We start from the raw sequence: 20,535 nt of genomic DNA, 5'->3' as shown, positions 1-20,535 counted from the left end.
AAATAACTTATTACGAAACATGGTGTCTTTACAAAAAAAGTCAATTAATTAATATTTAATAAATAATTAAGTAACTAATTAACTTCCTTGTGTCCTATCCTACATCATTTCACACACACACACACACACACACACACACACACACACACACACACATGTACACACATGTACACACGTACACGTACACATTCATGTACACGTGTGTGGGGGGGTGTGGGTGTACGGACACAACATGGAGAATTTCAGACATGGGTAGGGGTGATAGTAGGTACATATGTTTGCATAACTTTTACCATTTAGTTGTGGCCTTTAACCGGAAGTACCATTACTCCTATTGGAATCCAAATGCCACTTAGGAAACCTCACTCTGCGCCTAATCCACGAAGACCATACATTCCTTCTTTCATAATTAGTGTGTTGGACGGGCATCGTTAACATGTGTAGTACTAACAATATGAGTGACCCTTCAATAGTGACGCTGAGTATATATGAAAACATACACCTGTGACGGGGTTTTTTTCTTCTGCAGGATTCAACGGTAGCCAGTTTGCACCACAGACTCTACTTCGAAATCCTCATTCCTACGCGTATGTATCCGGGCATTCCAATTACGCCAGCACGTGCGGCAAACTAAAGGCATGTGCCGCGTGTCGCGTGCCTGACATTCACCTACCAATGTTCGTGCCCGAATTGTGGCGAAGCGTTACTTTCAGTTCAGCCGGGGAATCGGTTCTCTTCGGCACGACGCAGTACAGATACTTTTTGTCAAATGGTAAGCATCACATAGAGCGCGCATTTGCCTACCAGATGATTGTGTTCAGTAAAAACTTAATTTTCATTATGTCAGTACAAGTTCATGTTTAAACTCTACGTCATGATACTTAAGTCAGATTTGAACTCACGGTGTATCGTAACTTAATCAAATTGATCATAAAACAAAAATCTTGATTGGAATCGATCCATAGAAAAATTAAACGAAAATATCCTATTGCTGTATCGGAGGTAATGATAATAGTGAGGGAATAAAATAAAAATCTTGATTGGAATCGATCCATAGAAAAATTAAACGAAAATATCCTATTTCTGTATCGGAGGTAATGATAATAGTGAGGGAATAAAACAAAAAACATATAACTGAATATTACGTCAGAATGACGAGCTTTTATTTTTAATATTCATACCTGCGATCGTCATAGTAACGAATTAATTAATAGGCTCTTACTGCTGGTCGTTGTAAAAATCTATATGTCTGGTGGTTACGTACGTGTCCATGAGTGCGGCATGTGCGAGAATCATACAGTCCAACAGCCATAGTTTGTTCATGTTAAGTGTTCTTTTCTTACTAAATACTCTTTTTTTATCAGTGTGTATATAACATAAAAAAATGGATTGTTTTTATAACTTAGGTGGTTTTAGTGGAAACAATTATTTTTAAATATTAATAGGTAACTTTATTCTAAACTGATGAAAATTGTTTGCATGTTTTTCTAAACATACCATAAAATATGCCCAATGAGCATGTTGTGTAAATGGACAAATTAATTAAACATGATCTTAGTATTTAAAAAGTTAATTATTTTAATTTACTGGGGGGTTTTAATTTTTATATCAACAGATAAAATTGGGCAACTGAATTTTTCACCACGACCAGTGAATTTTCAAATCCACTGGCCCTGTGGCAAGTGAATTTAAAAAAAATTCTAGAACCCCTGATAAAATGTGGACCAATATAACCAACGTCGTTTGGCACCGTAACCGTTGTCAAATAAATGTTGTTTTTATTATCAACCCAATGAACTTTCTTGTAATTTCTTTTTATAATCTAGTTCGTGTCTTGCAACGTACTCATTATTCCACAAAGACGAAATGCCCTTAGAATCCCGACTTAGTCTATTATAAAACAATAAATAAGAAATAAGGTACTAATTCTGAACTGGAAATAAAACATTACAGTTTGCTGTCAACGCATAATACAAATCAATAAAAGGATGTTTTCGTCTGGATGTCCTGCCGAAAAATCGCCACCTCCCTGAACAATACGAAAAGTGCCTTGTCAAGCTGAATTATTTATTTATTTTATTTTATTTTATTTTATTATTTTATTTATTTATTTTTATTTTTTATTTATTGGATATTGGGTGTTTTTTGTTATTATTATTTTTAAAAAAAATTGCGGGTTGGGGGGTGTTATAGATAAGAAGACCCTTTATGACGATGCCATGATTCGTTTTATTGCCCTCATTTCTCTAGTTATTTTGGGCTATCACGCCCTGAGTTAATAATTCACTATTCACAATTTCATTGCAGACACGTTTTTCTCTGACGGTGCTTATTTGGTGGACAATGGGCTGCAGAATATCACGGGCCTCTACGGTTACTTGTCTTGGAGAAGCAACCCGCTCTTTTATGGTGCATCGTCTCTTTACTTTGATGGTCACTTCAACAACAGCGTCAGAACGCGTCACCTGTCCTTTGTGAGTAGTACTACATGCAGACTGCTTTCAAGTCTCAAAGTTGCAGAATGACCACAATATTTATTCATTGTTCTTGTCAAGTGTCAGGCCCGTATTTGGGGGGTGGGGGGGGGCGTGGGGGTCGGGGGGTTCGTCCGAACCCTCCCGCAAAGGTTGAGGTCCACTTTTTTCTTGTCTTTTTTTAAATATTGCACTAATACTTGCTTGTCTATATCATTATATATTCCCCTTACCAAAGCTGCTTTGTCCATGATTCAGAATTTCTAACTTAATTGTATTTTGTGCTATATTGATGACCTCGTAGACTTCAATAATATCACATGACAATGCCAGCAGTTCACCTTCCATTGATTTATCATCCAAAGTTAGAAATAAAAGGTTAGAAAATAATCCTGTTCATGCCTTGATCTTTATATAGAGATTCAAATCGACACAGGCTTCCACATATATCAAGCAATATTCTTCGATAATTTTGGCATAGAAGTTTCTTTATCATGCCGGTTATTTCCAAGATTTTCAACACGTTTTACGGCCAACATGTAGATGGCATTTTGATGATATGATGCATCAGTGACAAAAATGAAATGGGATGCAATACCTTTTGCAATACCTTTTTCTGAAAACGTTTGTACTCTTAACAGGGGATACGTATGATGGCTGTGATTCGTTATTATATAATTTTTAAGAAAGTAATGTCATTCGTTTTTCATAAATATGTTCATCATTAAAGGAACTGATCATACACGTAGTTCTAAGGAATAGGCGTACGGGTTCCCATTTTATGTAGGGGTTGGGGGGGGGGGGGGGGGCAGGCTGGTTATTGCCCGAATTAAACGAAAATACCCGAATCTGGATAACACTATTTTTTCGTAATACCATTAATACCAAACAGCTATATAGGGTTGCAAACGAATCACTACGCATTTGTATATGGATTACAACTAATTTTGCAGGTGGAATGATGGAAATAAATGGTAAAAAGATCTCAGGCTTTACCCGAATATCCCCCATAATTTTTGCCCGAATTTCAGGTTTTGCTCCGCCCCGCCCCCTGTCTCGTATGCTTATGCACGTACCTTTTCTGTTACAGACGTTATAATAAGCAATTGCCAATACCCTTAACTCCTCTTGTGTGCTAGAATTTCATTATCTTAAAAACAAAATAAATAAATAACCGTAATAACAAAAATACAATCTACAACATAGTCGAAATCATTGTTGCAAAATATCCTTTTTTAAGTTCCAGATGCTAAGAAAACTCGTTTTAGGCTTTTAGAAATTTTCCAGGGAGCATGCCCCTGGAGCCCCCCCCCCCCCCCCCCCTCCCTCTCTCCCCATACAAAGCTCGGGCGCTTCATGCCGCCAGGCAACTTCATATCCAAAGGCCCCAGCAAATACCTAGTCGAACCCTCCCACTCGAAATGCTAGCTACGGACCTGAGTGTAAAGATTATACCTTGTATTACATTCCCTGAAAAAGTTACATCCAACTGATTTCATTTAGTTCTATTTATAGATTTACATTGTTGAAAATTCCGATACGGCGACTGACAGATTAACACGTCAGTGTGAAGTTTAATTGAACTGAACTGCCTGCTGTCTTGATGGATCCACAAGGAAGATTTTCTTTGTGTATTTCCTTTATATTTTTCACCAAGGATTCTTGAGGAAACCACTGTCTACGCTGAATTTGTTTTGTTTAACGACACCACTAGAGCACATTGATTTATTAATCATGGGCTATGGATGTCAAACATTTGATAATTTCGACATTAAGTCTTAGAAAAGAAACCCGCTACATTTTTCCATTAGTAGCAAGGGATCTTTTATATGCACTATCCCACAGGCAGTATAACACATACCACGGCCTTTGATATACCAGTAGTGGTGAACTGGCTGGAACGAAAAATGGCCCAATGGGCCCACCGACAGGGATCGATCTCAGACCGACCGCGCATCAAGCGAACGCTTTACCGATTGGACTACGTCTCGCCCCCTGTTTACACTGAGAAGCAACACTTTACAATTTTTGCATTCTTGAGTTCAACAAGTACGTAACTCAAAATGTATCTTCATACCCCTCCCCATGTGACGCAAAATGAACTTTTTTTTAATACCCCCTACCCTACCCAATGTAACGCTAAAGCCACTCTCTGATTTGACTAATATCTAATAAGATTTTCTATTTGTATTCCCATGTGCTGCGTCCTCAAGTAGGGGGCACATGTCCCAATCCCCCGGTTCCTCACACCCACCCCACACCTCTTTGGTAATGCACACTAGACAGACAGCCTGCTCCTTTATGGTGCATCGTCTCTTTACTTTGGTGGTCACTTCAACAACAGCGTTAGAATGCGTCACCTGTGAGTAGTACTACATGCAGACTGCTTTAAGTCTCAAAGTTGCAGAATGACCACAATATAGTAAAATTCAGCAATGTTATTCATTGCTGAATTTTACTTTATGAACATATAAAAGAAATGTTAGAAAACATTACGGGACTCTTAACAAATAGCCTACCCCATCCCTCCCTAGTAACGTTTCGTAACGCATTTTATGATTACCCTCTACCACCCGCCACCCAAATAGCATTACATTATTGTTGAACCGCCAATTAGTATGCAAAGATTATATGTGGGATCGATTTATTTTTAGAATGCGTCTTTAATGTTTTTTGTTTTAAAGATGCGTTACCATATATGCAAGTGCTTTATATCGCCTTTTTTTTTAATCTGGGATTAAAAAGTAATAAATTTTGCTTTATTAACTCGACCATTTTGAAATTGTAATCTATTACCACTAAGCGCAAATTGTCCGTTAACAATGGCTTCCTTAAGAACTTTTGGTAAAAATAGAATAAACAAAAAAATACTACTCCGCATATTTATGAAATAGCAGCCAGTTATTCACTCTAAGACTCTGTAACGTCACATGCCTTTCAATAGTTATTTGGTTAACGGTTTAGCTATTATGTATCTTTGATGCCTACAGCTTCATGAAATCGTGAATCAATATACTATACCCGTGTAGTAAGCTCTCCCCGTCAATCAATATACTACACTCGTGTAGTAAAGAAAGAAATGTTTTATTTAACGACGCACTCAACACATTTTATTTACGGTTATATGGCGTCAGACATATGGTTAATGACCACACAAATTTTGAGAGGAAACCCGCTGTCGCCACTGCATGGGCTACTCTTCCGATTAGCAGCAAGGGATCTTTTATTTGCGCTTCCCACAGGCAGGACAGCACAAACCATGGCCTTTGTTGAACCAGTTATGGATCACTGGTCGCTGCAAGTGGTTTACACCTACCCATTGAGCCTTGCGGAGCACTCACTTAGAGTTTAGAGTCGGTATCTGGATTAAAAATCCCATGCCTTGACTGGGATCCGAACCCAGTACCTACCAGCCTGTAGACCGATGACCTGCCACGACGCCACCTAGGCCGGTACCCCGTGTAGTAAGCTCTCCCCGTCAAACAATATACTATACCCGTGTAGTAAGCTCTCCCCGTCAATCAATATGTCCGTGTAGTAAGCTCTCCCCGTCAATCAATATACTATACCCGTGTAGTAATCTCTCCCCGTCAATCAGTATACTATACCCGTGTAGTAAGCTCTCCCCGTCAATCAGTATACTATACCCGTGTAGTAATCTCTCCCCGTCAATCAATATGTCCGTGTAGTAAGCTCTCCCCGTCAATCAATATACTATACCCGTGTAGTAAGCTCTCCCCGTCAATCAGTATACTATACCCGTGTAGTAATCTCTCCCCGTCAATCAGTATACTATACCCGTGTAGTAAGCTCTCCCCGTCAATCAGTATACTATACCCGTGTAGTAAGCTCTCCCCGTCAATCAGTATACTATACCCGTGTAGTAATCTCTCCCCGTCAATCAGTATACTATACCCGTGTAGTAAGCTCTCCCCGTCAATCAATATACTATACCCGTGTAGTAAGCTCTCCCCGTCAATCAATATGTCCGTGTAGTAATCTCTCCCCGTCAATCAATATACTATACCCGTGTAGTAATCTCTCCCCGTCAATCAATATGTCCATGTAGTAAGCTCTCCCCGTCGTTCAATATACTATACCCGTGTAGTAAGCTCTCCCCGTCAATCAATATACTATACCCGTGTAGTAAGCTCTCCCCGTCAATCAGTATACTATACCCGTGTAGTAAGCTCTCCCCGTGAATCAATATGTCCGTGTAGTAATCTCTCCCCGTCAATCAATATACTATACCCGTGTAGTAAGCTCTCCCCGTCGTTCAATATACTATACCCGTGTAGTAAGCTCTCCCCGTGAATCAATATACTATACCCGTGTAGTAAGCTCTCCCCGTGAATGAATATACTATACCCGTGTGGTAAGCTCTCCGCGTAAATCAATATACTATACCCGTGTGGTAAGCTCTCCGCGTAAATCAATATACTATACCCGTGTAGTAAGCTCTCGCTGTGAATCAATATACTATACCCGTGTGGTAAGCTCTCCGCGTAAATCAATATACTATACCCGTGTAGTAATCTCTCGCTGTGAATCAATATACTATACCCGTGTAGTAAGCTTTTCCCATGAATTAATATAGACTATTATACGAGCTTATGTGTCTTACTGATTTTACGAAATGAGTGTCAGGATTCTTGTAATACACGAGTTTTGTAAAAATCAGTACGATTCACACGCGAGTGTAATAATTTCTTTATTATCTATATTATCCATTATTGTTTATGAATACGAAGCTAGGATTATTTCAAAACGTTTCAAACATAACTCGAAGGAGACGAAGAAACGACGTCATTTTCCGAAATAACGTCAGTTTGGTAAGCCTTTAGGCAGCTAAGACTAGGGAAGCCGCATTAAATTATGACGTCGCTTCCCAAATTTACGTCATTCGTTGTGCACGTAAAATCATTATGACGTATGTGTGCCATACAGGTTATATTTCCTGAATGTCTTGAACTATGTGGATACTAAACTTGTGTAGTAAGCTTTCCCCGGGCTCATTTGACCGGCTTCGGTAACGCAGTCAGACATCAGGTCTTGAAGGTATTAGGATCGCATCATGGTATCGGCTCCCAGCCAGATTACACCGACTTCTCTCTCACTAACAACTAACCCTTGTTCCGTACAGACAGCTCGGATTGCTGAGGTGTGTACAGGATATCATGCTTGAACCTTAAAATATCAACAAAAAAAACGTTTAAAATTGAAATGAATGAATATGTGTATACATACTATCTACTCAACCAGACTTTATGATGTGCTTAAAATGGTTGAGCTCCTTGATCTTTATTCTTTTTGATGCCTTTAAAAATATATGGCTAACTTTTGGGATATCCAAACAAAAAGCGTCAGATAATAATGCGCCCACGTCATAGGATAGTTTCTGAACAAAAAGGTCACCTGAACACCATCCCTCCTCGAAACTTAGAGGTCATTATTCTCGTACATCTGTGGTCGAATTTAGGGTCAGGGTAGCGAGAACACACTATATGCACTAAAATGACTAGAAAGTACGTATATGGAAAGAACGCAGTATACTGGTATGTAATCTTTGACTGAGAAGGTTCAAATTTATATGACCATTACACTCGGTCATGGAACATGATTATATAGCCGAAGTGTTGGGTTGAGGATTGAAAATAAAAATGAAACTTTACCATCTGGACTCGTGTCATACAAAACATTGCATACGCGTTACAAACTCTGGCACTACAAAACAACATAGGCTTTCTTTATGCACGTTTTACTTGCTCGAATCTGAATTTTCTCATGATTTCAATCAACTTCATCCACAACCTCCTGAGAAGTGGAGACTAACGCTAAATTGAGTAATGACACGGAAATACATCTCGAGATTTATTACCCGACCAAGCGACATGGATGACAAGTCAGCAGTATTTAACTCGTGTTCAGCGACATAATGCCTGCTTGTCCGTCTACTCATTAATTACTGGTTGGAGTTAAGGAGCATTAATTCATTTGTTTGTCTTTTGATTTATTGGCCTACCCTACAATACACGAATCGATCCGTTTATAATTGGTGCTCCACTAGTCCAGGAGCCAGGTCGATTTATCTATGTCGGAGAGTCAGGAAGGTTTGAACATTGATTCTTATGTACAGATATGAGTAGGTTTCAGATCTGCACCTCTTACTTGCCTAAACCTGTACATTAATTGGGAATTTACATACTTTTAATGGTACGTCAAAGTAAATTTTTGTTCGATCTGCTGCTACCCAAAAAGAACAGTCCACGGGACAGACACCACATTTCAGTTATAGGGGAGATTAAACTCTTTAAAAATGTTTTTTATGACGTTTAATATCCAAACTTTCCATTTTGATTTGCTGTATTTTCATATTTGGTCAATTTTACCTGAATTTTCAGTCAAATGAAGGTCATTGTTTCTGAATATATAATATGCTGTAAATTACACAAATCATTGGTTTCTTTTAATTCTTTCTAATAATATTGATCAATAATGTTCATAATATTACTTTGGTTTTTAGATATATCCATTACACATCTAGTAGGGGTGCTTCCTGATTGAAATTGCAGGGGCAGATCCATAATTTAACGAAAGGAGGAGATGTTTAGGAAAAGGTTACGTCCACGTTCTGGGACATTTTTTGTTTACTGGGGTCGATGCAGGGTATGGTTTATGGTGAGGTTAGGTGCGGTTTATGGTAAGGGTAGGTACCCATGCAAAGGTGACTTTTAAAGATCATTTTGGGGGTCATTTAAGGTCATTTAGGGTCAAATTAGGGAAAATTAAGTTTATTAAGAAATTGAAGTGCAGGGAAGGAACATAGACACTATAGTCAAGGAATTCAACATCCAAATCATTAAAGCTGCCAAAGAAAGGAAAGTATGTGCTCCTTACTGGAATAAAACAACTTCAAATGACACATGATAAACTGACACGGGTAAGAGAAGAAGCAGTCTATCCCAAGCCGCCAAAACAACAACCTAAAGCTTCAGCATGCTAAAGCATACCTCAGAACCAAGATTGAATCCAAAAGAAAATGCTGGAGAGACAAAACTGCTGCACTCAACCTTGGAAAGGATGGGTCCAAATTATGGAAACTTACAAAACAACTAAATGAGGAAGAATCCTATAGACAGAAAATCACTCTAATGGAAGGGAACAAAAAGAAACGGTAAGTAGAGCTACCCCGCAAGATTCCCTGACGAATAGTATAACTCTTCCAGAACTTGAAAATGCCCTCAAACATCTAAAAAAATAAGAAATCTCTAGGACTGGATGGTATTACTAATGAAATGCTGAAACACCTAGGCAATACTGCGCGATCCAAGCTGTTGAAACTTTTCACCCTAAGCTGGTCTGAAGACAGGGTGCCACAAATCTGGAAAGAGGCAGTGATGATACCAATACTGAAAGAAGGTAAAAACAAATAAAAGGAAGCAGCTTAACTAGCTGTGTCTGCAAGACCATAGAGCGCATCACCAACCATCGGCTTCAACAGTTCCTTGACACTGAGAACATCATCACTCAAGAAAGGCAGGATTTAGACAATTCCGCAGCAAAGAAGACCAGGCCACCAAAGGTTGTTCTTGCCTCCTTCATTGATCTGCAAAAGGCCTTTGACAAGGTCTGGAAAGATGGCCTGCTAGCAAAGCTAAAAAAAAACCCGGTATATGTGACAACATGTACAGGTGGACTGTCTTATCTTCACATAGATGGCCAACACAGCAAGAAAGTACTCATACGCCATGGAGTTCCTTAGGGAGGAGTACTGACACAATTATCCAAAGGGATACATGGAGCACTATATGCAGATGACCTAGTTTTGTGGTGCTCGGAGGAGTATGCAACAACAGTAACATATCGCATGCAGCCTACCCTTGACAGTGTTACATCTTGGACTCGAGACTGGTGCATGACAATCAACAAAGACAATTCAGCTGCCACTCTTTTCTCCATCTCCACAAAGCAGGAAACAGGCAACCTAAAACTTGATGATACGCTTCTCCAGTATGAGGACCAACAGCCATACAAGGAATCACTTTTGACAAGAGACAGACCTGAAAACCACAAGTGGAGAAAGCCGAGGCCAAAGCTCGAAGAAAACTTGCCATAATGAGAAAACTAGCTGGCACCAAGTGGCGTGTCGATCATAACATACTGAAAAGAGTCTACCAAGGAGCAATCAGACCACACCCAGTGCAAAGTTACATCAACAAAAACTAGACAAGGTTCAAAACCAAGCACTCGGGATAATAACTGGAGCAATGAGGTCAACCCCCATTGAGAAAATGGAACAGCTCACTGGCATCGTACCCTTCAGCAAACGCCGGGACTCCAAGTTCAAGTCTTTGTCGCAACACCCAATGAACAAGAGAATGAATGACTATCCCTGCAACAGACTCAAAAGAACTAGCTTTCGTAAACAGAGCAAATCACTCCTGAGGCAACATAAAGGACAACTCCCAGATAAAATCCATCAAGTTAGTACTGTCAGCTGCATCCCACCATGGGGGCGGAACGTAGCCCAGTGGTAAAGTGTTCGCTTGATGCGCGGTTGGTCTGGGATCGATCCCCGTCGGTGGACCCATTGGGCTAGTTCTCGTTCCAGCCAGTGCTCCACAACTAGTGTAACAAAGGCCGTGGTATGTACGATCCTGTCGGTGGGATAGTGCATATAAAAGATCCCTTGCTGCTAATCGAAAAGAGTAGCCCATGAAGTGGCGACAGCGGGTTTCCTCTCTCAGTACCTGTGTGGTCCTTAACCATATGTCCGACGCCATATAACCGTAAATAAAATGTATTGAGTGCGTCGTTAAATAAAACATTTCTTTCCTTCCCACCATGGGAACCACAATTGGACAATGTAAAGATCTACACAATGGTCCAACACCTCACCCCTGGAGAGGAACACAGTGAACTATACAAACGAGCCCTGACACTGGCCATAATTGATGAACAGTACCCAGAGACATGGACAGGCACATTTTCCTACAGGGAAACACTGCATAACCTATGCTGCAGAGATTGAGGCTCTCATTCATGCTTCCCATATCATAAGCACCAGAGAAGAGAACTGCTCACATGAAAAGCGAACTTTAAGTAGCATATTTGTAAAAAGCCCTACCCTCAAAGAATAGAAAAATGGGTTTTTTTAAACTTAATTTGTTTCGTAATATGACCCTAAATGACCTTAAATGACCCCAAAATTATCACTAAGGGTCAATTTTGCCTGGGTACCTAATCTCGACATAAACTGTACTTACACTCACCATAAACCATACCCTGTAAAGACCTCACTAAGCATGGGTTTACTAACAAATCACGCCCAAAATGTGGACATAACACATTCAGAAATTTGATTAAATTCTGGATCTGCCCCAGAAAGACATCATTTCGAAATAGCTGATTTTTATATCAAGTTTCCCTACAGTTTGCATGTAAATTGTAATATATATATTGATTCATTATAATGATATTTATGAAAAGCGATCTTTAGGTAACATATTTATAAAAAGCCCTACCCACAAAGGTACGAAAAATGTAAAAGAAACAACGTAGTTTTCCCTAATTTGACCCTAAATAACCTTAACTGACCCCAAAATGACCTTTAAAAGTCACCTTTGTGTGGGTACTTACCCTCGTCATAATCTGCACCTACCCTCACCATAAACCATACCCTGTACAGACCTCAGTATGCATCGATACCCATTTCTAACATACCATACCACAAAATGTGTACGTAACCTTTTCCAAAATATCCCCCCCCCCCCCCCCCCCCGTTTCGTTAAATTATGGATCTGCCTCTGAAATTTCAATCAGGAACCACCCGTACTAGATGTGTAATGGATATATCTACAAACCAAAGTAATAATATGAATATCATTGATCAATATTATTGGAAAGAATTAAAAGAAACCAATGACATGTGTCATTTACAATATATTTTATATTCAGAAACAATTACCTTCATTTGACCGTAGAAATATAGGTCAAATTGACCAATTATGAAAATCCAGCAAATCAAAATGGAAAGCTTGGATATTAAGCGTCACAAAAAACATTTTTAAAGAGTTTAATCTCCTCTTCTGGTTATTCCAGGTAAACAGTCATTGTTTATATGTAGTGTGAAGCGACATTTCTTCTGGTTATTCCAGGTAAACAGTCATTGTTTACATGTAGTGTGAAGCGACATTTCTTCTGGTTATTCCAGGTAAACAGTCATAGTTTACATGTAGTGTGAAGCGACATTTCTTCTGGTTATTCCAGGTAAACAGTCATTGTTTACATGCAGTGTGAAGCGACATTTCTTCTGGTTATTCCAGGTAAACAGTCATTATTTACATGCAGTGTGAAGCGATAATTGTTCTGTTTATTCAAGGTAAACAGTCATTGTTTACATGTAGTGTGAAGCGACAATTGTTCTGTTTATTCAAGGTAAACAGTCATTTTTTACATGTAGTGTGAAGCGACAATTGTTCTGGTTATTCCAGGTAAACAGTCATTGTTTACATGCAGTGTGAAGCGACATTTTTTCTGGTTATTCCAGGTAAACAGTCATTATGTCGTTTTCTTCTCCACATGTTGGCATCTAGACTACAATCGAAGAGTTTCGATTTTACATCAATAACTAATATATCTTGCATCTCACTGCTATAATGGTCTGTTGAGAAAGGCAGCGGATTCAGGGCTGCAGCTAGCCTAAAATAACCAGGGATGCCGTAAGAAAGGAATCAGGTGTCGAAATACTACAGGCCCGACAGGTGTTTGCCGGTCAACATCATCCCGGCCGGGAGATATATTTGCCTGTTGTCCTGTCGGACCGGAAATTATACTCAGTAAAATATATATCTACACCCAAATATTTATAAAATTGAACCACAGATATAATGAATTATTAGAATAATGTAACTCTTGGTTATGTTTAACAAACCACATTATTTCAAAGTGAAGGTTCGACGGGAATTTCAGCCAGTTTCAACCCCAGTGAATCTAAGCGTAATAATACATATTATAAGGTCTTCTCTGCCAGACAAATACGTCACGTTTAAACTATGAAGGGCACATTTTTGTATCCTTGGGACGGGGGCTGCCCCTGGCACCCACTAAGTACGACTTTGTGATTGCAACTTTTTTATACCACAGGAAGTAAAACACAAGTCAAGTCTGTCTAGAAAAGGTCAACCAATGGATGTAATATGGCATTTTATGAGTATGTGGCTTTCTGAAAAGGTCACTATTGTTATATTTGTAAACAAGTGATAGTTATGAGTAAATTCGCTTTACTGAGCGGTCAGATACCCAATGTTGTTGGCAGAAGGAAAATTCTGAAATGTTCCTTAAAGACAATTGTTGCAGACTTGTTTTGTTTTTATAAACATATCAGTTCAGTGTAAGTGCTAACACAGCTTGGGTTTTATGAACATATCAGTTCAGTATGAGTGCTAACACAGCTTGGGTTTTATGAACATGTCAGTTCAGTGTGAGTGCTAACACAGCTTGGGTTTTATGAACATGTCAGTTCAGTGTGAGTGCTAACACAGCTTGGGTTTTATGAACATGTCAGTTCAGTGTGAGTGCTAACACAGCTTGTGTTTTTAATGAACATGTCAGTACAGTGTGAGTGCTAACACAGCTTGTGTTTTATGAACATGTCAGTTCAGTGTCAGTGCTAACACAGCTTGTGTTTTATGAACATGTCAGTTCAGTGTGAGTGCTAACACAGCTTGGGTTTTATGAACATGTCAGTTCAGTGTGAGTGCTAACACAGCTTGGGTTTTATGAACATGTCAGTTCAGTGTCAGTGCTAACACAGCTTGTGTTTTATGAACATGTCAGTTCAGTGTGAGTGCTAACACAGCTTGTGTTTTATGAACATGTCAGTTCAGTGTAAGTGCTAACACAGCTTGGGTTTTATGAACATGTCAGTTCAGTGTGAGTGCTAACACAGCTTGGGTTTTATGAACATGTCAGTTCAGTGTGAGTGCTAACACAGCTTGGGTTTTATGAACATGTCAGTTCAGTGTGAGTGCTAACACAGCTTGTGTTTTATGAACATGTCAGTTCAGTGTGAGTGCTAACACAGCTTGTGTTTTATGAACATGTCAGTTCAGTGTCAGTGCTAACACAGCTTGTGTTTTATGAACATGTCAGTTCAGTGTGAGTGCTAACACAGCTTGTGTTTTATGAACATGTCAGTTCAGTGTGAGTGCTAACACAGCTTGGGTTTTATGAACATGTCAGTTCAGTGTGAGTGCTAACACAGCTTGGGTTTTATGAACATGTCAGTTCAGTGTGAGTGCTAACACAGCTTGGGTTTTATGAACATGTCAGTTCAGTGTGAGTGCTAACACAGCTTGTGTTTTTAATGAACATGTCAGTACAGTGTGAGTGCTAACACAGCTTGTGTTTTATGAACATGTCAGTTCAGTGTGAGTGCTAACACAGCTTGTGTTTTATGAACATGTCAGTTCAGTGTGAGTGCTAACACAGCTTGTGTTTTATGAACATGTCAGTTCAGTGTGAGTGCTAACACAGCTTGGGTTTTATGAACATGTCAGTTCAGTGTGAGTGCTAACACAGCTTGGGTTTTATGAACATGTCAGTTCAGTGTGAGTGCTAACACAGCTTGGGTTTTATGAACATGTCAGTTCAGTGTGAGTGCTAACACAGCTTGTGTTTTATGAACATGTCAGTTCAGTGTGAGTGCTAACACAGCTTGTGTTTTATGAACATGTCAGTTCAGTGTGAGTGCTAACACAGCTTGTGTTTTATGAACATGTCAGTTCAGTGTGAGTGCTAACACAGCTTGTGTTTTATGAACATGTCAGTTCAGTGTGAGTGCTAACACAGCTTGTGTTTTTTATAAACATGTCAGTTCAGTGTGAGTGCTAACACAGCTTGTGTTTTATGAACATGTCAGTTCAGTGTGAGTGCTAACACAGCTTGTGTTTTATGAACATGTCAGTTCAGTGTGAGTGCTAACACAGCTTGTGTTTTTTATAAACATATCAGTTCAGTGTGAGTGCTAACACAGCTTGGGTTTTATGAACATGTCAGTTCAGTGTGAGTGCTAACACAGCTTGGGTTTTATGAACATGTCAGTTCAGTGTGAGTGCTAACACAGCTTGGGTTTTATGAACATGTCAGTTCAGTGTGAGTGCTAATACAGCTTGGGTTTTATGAACATGTCAGTTCAGTGTGAGTGCTAACACAGCTTGGGTTTTATGAACATGTCAGTTCAGTGTGAGTGCTAACACAGCTTGTGTTTTTTATAAACATATCAGTTCAGTGTGAGTGCTAACACAGCTTGGGTTTTATGAACATGTCAGTTCAGTGTGAGTACTAACACAGCTTGGGTTTTATGAACATGTCAGTTCAGTGTAAGTGCTAACACAGCTTGGGTTTTATGAACATGTCAGTTCAGTGTGAGTGCTAACACAGCTTGGGTTTTATGAACATGTCAGTTCAGTGTGAGTGCTAACACAGCTTGTTTTAATATTTAAGCATTCGGGTCATATCATCCAGTTCTATCATTGGCGTAGCCATGATTTTATATTAGGGGGTCGCCCACATTAGTTGTGTGTGTGTGGGGGGGGGGGGGGGGGTCACGCACACTGCCTATAAGTCGTGTTATGGGCGACAGACAAATATAAAAAGTGTTACTCGATTTGCATAGGCGTGGAATTTCTCACGTGGCATAATCAAAAATGTATATTGAACCATAATGTAAATTGCACTAGTTAAAATATAATTGAACGGTTATGAAAAGTCTTCTGTAGGGCTCGAACTTAACGGCGGCCATGTGGCAAATAGCCGCAGTACCTTAGCCATATGCTCCAATGACCTGAAAATTAAAGAGAATCTTACGGCCAAACTGGCCGTGCCTTATTTTGCATCTTAGTAATCGATCATACACAAACGCGACTCCTGTAAAGTTGTCTTATTACAAAAACATGAAACTATTCACACTTATTTATTTTGTGAATGGGTGCTGTTGTATTATATTAATATACGTATTGAAGGCTTGTTGCCCTGCCTTTTGGCCATAATGCCCTAAAATTATCCACCAGTCGAGGCCAAATGGCCTTGCCCTCTTATTTGCCAAATTGGAGGTCTGCGCCACCGTCTGTATTTATGAATTCTGTAATAACAATGTCTAAGTGAAAACATAGCGTTTTAGTGAAAAGTAGTTTTGCTATGGGTTATGTGACTAAATTGTTTTGCACATAACCATTGACATCCATTGCAAAGTGGGGCGGGACGTAGCCTAGAGGTACAGAGCTACCCTGAAGCGCGGTCAGTCTAGGATCGATCCCCGTCAGTGGACCCATCGGGTTGTTTCTTGTTCCAACCAGTGTTCCACAACTAGTATAACAAAGGCCGTGATGTCAACTGTCATGTCAGTGGGATGATGCATATAAAAGATCCTTTACTGATAATCTGAAACAGTAGCACAGTATCTGTATGGTCATTAACTATATGTCCGACGCCATATAACCGTAATTAGAATGTGTAGAGTGCATGTTAAATAAAATCACTCCTTCCTTCCTTCCTTCCTTCCTTCCAGTTGAAGAAATGTGATGGAATCATTTCGATTCCATTCTAAACTTTTGCTGAAGTTTCTTCGTGATACTGGATTTTATTCTAGATTTTAATTTTACCCATCTGTGATATTTGTATTTTTCGCACTGTGTACGAGAGTTTACAAATATAACAATAGTGACCTTTTCAGAAAGACCACACACTCACTGTGTTGTAATGGGTCAATCATCACTTTATTTACCATAGTTTGACATCCAGTAGCCGATGTATTTCTCATTCTGGGCTGTTGTTAAACATTCATTCATTCATTCATTCATTCATTGCAATGAAGAGTGTACGACCAACACGGAAAAACATACAAAAAGTTGAAATGCTTCGACTTTTTAATGTCTAAGATTGCTATTCGTATACTACATGGCGAACTGTCCATAATGGTAATTGCACGACAATTAGGTTGCTTTTCATTTGACAAAAGTGGTCAATAAATTTGTATTAGGTCCTCCACGAGTCCAAATTATCGGTAACAATAGCCTCGATGAGGCAACGGCGTTCTTCTTTCACTCTGAGACCAAGTGTCGCACATGCTTGACGCTTAACAGCCGTAGTTTTGAGTGTATTGAGTATCGTTAAATACATTTTTCCTGAGAGAGAGAGAGAGAGAGAGAGAGAGAGAGAGAGAGAGAGAGAGAGAGAGAGAGAGAGAGAGAGAGAGAGAGAGAGAGCGAATGCAACCGAAAACAAACAGAATGAAAGATATCGACTTTTTTTATGGACAGAATAGTACATCTACGGTCTTTGCTGTACTAATCGTGGTGTACTGGTTGACAGCGGGGAAACCGATTCTATCGAGGGTGACCGATTCTACGATCTACCGCTCCTCGGGCAGGCGCTACACCCACCCTTGTATTCATTGGATTGAACTTGGGGAAGGGTGCAACATGGCTTGTCGTATGCTTCATCCTTATCTACATTTATTTAATTACTATATTTTCGTGTGCCTTTTTCACGTAGCAACATGTAATTTCCCATCAGTTGTAATCTTGTCGGCTCATGGTGCGTTGCCTTGTGCGGAGGTAATGAAATAACAGCGGAATATGTACCTGGTGCTGATTATAAAATACCACGTTCAAACTGAATCCGCTAAGTAATTATAGACCAGTCAGATTCTCTTAATTATTAGTCTGATGAAAAACAAATCTTGTTCACTGTAGCATATAAGAGTTCGGTGGCTCTTACGGTGCGATTTTCCTTTCATAACTCAAAATAGGCTTAACACAAATACGAAAATGCGATTATGCCAGCTAATGTTAATACTAATTGAATATCATGTCTGTAATATTAATATATTTGAACCATATTAATATATTTGAACCATATCTAATTACAATGGGAGAGTTGGACAGCACGGAGAGGGATGGTGGTTAAGAAATTTGACTTGCTGCTGATAGACAAAATCTCGAAATCTGATCTTACTCTTGGTAATCTTAAGATCTGACCAAACCCAAAATAATGTCATGTTCAGGTGATGCATTCGACAAACTCGAGGACAATAAATTTTTAAAACGTGTGACAGGGAGTGACAGGTCGTAAGTTAAAGCCGTTGATCCTACGTATCATTTAAAAAAGCCAGCTATTAAAATCACTGGTAGTTTTGGTTATTTCCCCGTTAACTTCACACTACTTAACGTTTTGCTTATATCAATTTGGCAAATTCGATTCTGATAATCCTGTCATTTGTACGTGTTTAAAATTAACTTTTGGCGAACAAAAACGGAACGTACGACGAGCACTAGGATCACGTGAGTACCTCGGAAACTTGTCAGCCATTTTACACCTACCGCACATGAGAGCTATAGGCAGAGATTCAGGAAGTATTCAATAATTTGATTTATCAACCGATGTTTTGTTTCTGCCAAGATCTCAATCTAATTAAAATTAGCTCCACTATTGCATGTGGATTTAACAGCATCCCGTTGGAGCTCATGTCTAGTTGACCTTTCATTCGACCAATCAAAATCTTACTTGCAGAATCATGGCAGTGACGTGAAAAGAATTTCACAACATTCGGAATTATGCCGAGGGTATACGAAATGATTCGAGTGAATTATTTAACCCCGTTTTTTTTTTAATGTTGAAATAGGCGAACATGGCAATGTAACTGAATTGGAGCTCGGCTATACGAACCATGACCGTAATAGCCAAGGACTGCGTATATAACCTTAAAGCAAAATGGTTACGATTATTATTTAATCCCGTTGCCATAGAAATAAATCAACGTTCGGTCATACAGTGTTAAAATCATTATATCATTATGTTAAACACCAGTAATTTAAAATGTACTAAGGTCTCAAAGTTTCTTTTCATACCATCTAAAAACACCGCCCATTAAAATAAATAATATGGTGGTAGGCCTATAGTTAGGACATACACATTTTTTTTCTTACTTTTAAAAATACTAAACTTTTATCTCGAAATCTGAACTTGTTTTGTCAAATGCTTAACTTCTTATCTTGAAATATTAGCATATTATCTCAAGATTTTGATTATAATGTCAAGCTCTCGAACTTTTATCATGACTATATGCCACTGAATGTACGTACGCATTGACAAGATATACGTATAGCATTCGACAATATAATTTGAAAGCTCAAGATAGTATTTTCAGCCCTCAACATCATTATAATAAGTGTAGATCTAAACATTAACATTATCTGCTTGCAGAAATGTGCATTTTCATATCTACATTTTCGTAATTTGACGTCATCAAAGTACTTTTAAAGGGACATTCCTGAGTTTTCTGCATTGTAAGATGTTCCCGACTAATAAAATATTTCTATGATTAAACTTACATATTAAATATATTTTCTTGTTTAGAATATCAGTGTCTGTATATTCCATGTGTTTCTGGTCGTTTTAATAGTTGTAAGAAGCCCAAACTGGATTTTGTCTTTAGTACGTACGAAAAAATATTTTTTAGGAAATAAAATGAAATTTATCTAGTACAAATATTAGAACGGCCAGAAACACATTTAATATACAGACACTAATATATTATGCAGAAAAATATATTTGATATGTAATTACAGTCGATAAAAAGTATCTGTTAGTCGATAACATCTTTAAAATTGCAGCAAACTCAGGAATGTCCCTTTAAGTAACAAATAAACATCGATCGACTGTTTTATCTGCGCATGCTGAATGCACACTGAATTATTATCTCGAACTTTCGACTTATTATCTTAAGCGCATTACTGATTATCTCAAGCACTCGACATTATTTCAAATGCTCAACTTATTATCTTGAGCGCTTGCGTGTCTTATTATCTCAAGTGCCCGACTTTATTATCTCAAGCGTTTGACTAATTATCCTAAGTGCTCAACTTATTATGTTAAACTTTTGACTTATTATCTCGAGTGCTCGATTTATTATCTCCAGCACTCGAATTATTATCTTGAGCTCTCAACTTCTGCATCAGTAATGTACAGCCACAAAAAAGAGAATTGCAAAAGAAAAAGA

The 20,535-nt window shown here is 38.8% G+C and overlaps 1 protein-coding gene across 1 annotated transcript in view; it reads left to right on the top strand.

Moving 5' to 3' along the window:
* The window catches only part of LOC121370637, a 75,852-nt gene that overhangs the window by 43,742 nt on the left and 11,575 nt on the right, over positions 1-20,535 (top strand). The window contains exons 6-7 of the mRNA XM_041496004.1: positions 530-772; positions 2,308-2,474. Coding sequence (XP_041351938.1) covers positions 530-772; positions 2,308-2,474 — 410 coding nt within the window. The remainder of the gene's footprint in view (positions 1-529; positions 773-2,307; positions 2,475-20,535) is intronic.

Source organism: Gigantopelta aegis, chromosome 4 (assembly GCF_016097555.1).
Source record: "Gigantopelta aegis isolate Gae_Host chromosome 4, Gae_host_genome, whole genome shotgun sequence".
Lineage (NCBI taxonomy): Eukaryota > Metazoa > Mollusca > Gastropoda > Neomphalida > Peltospiridae > Gigantopelta > Gigantopelta aegis.
Note: the sequence above shows the minus strand (reverse complement) of the source record. Positions and strands in the feature narration are given on the sequence as shown.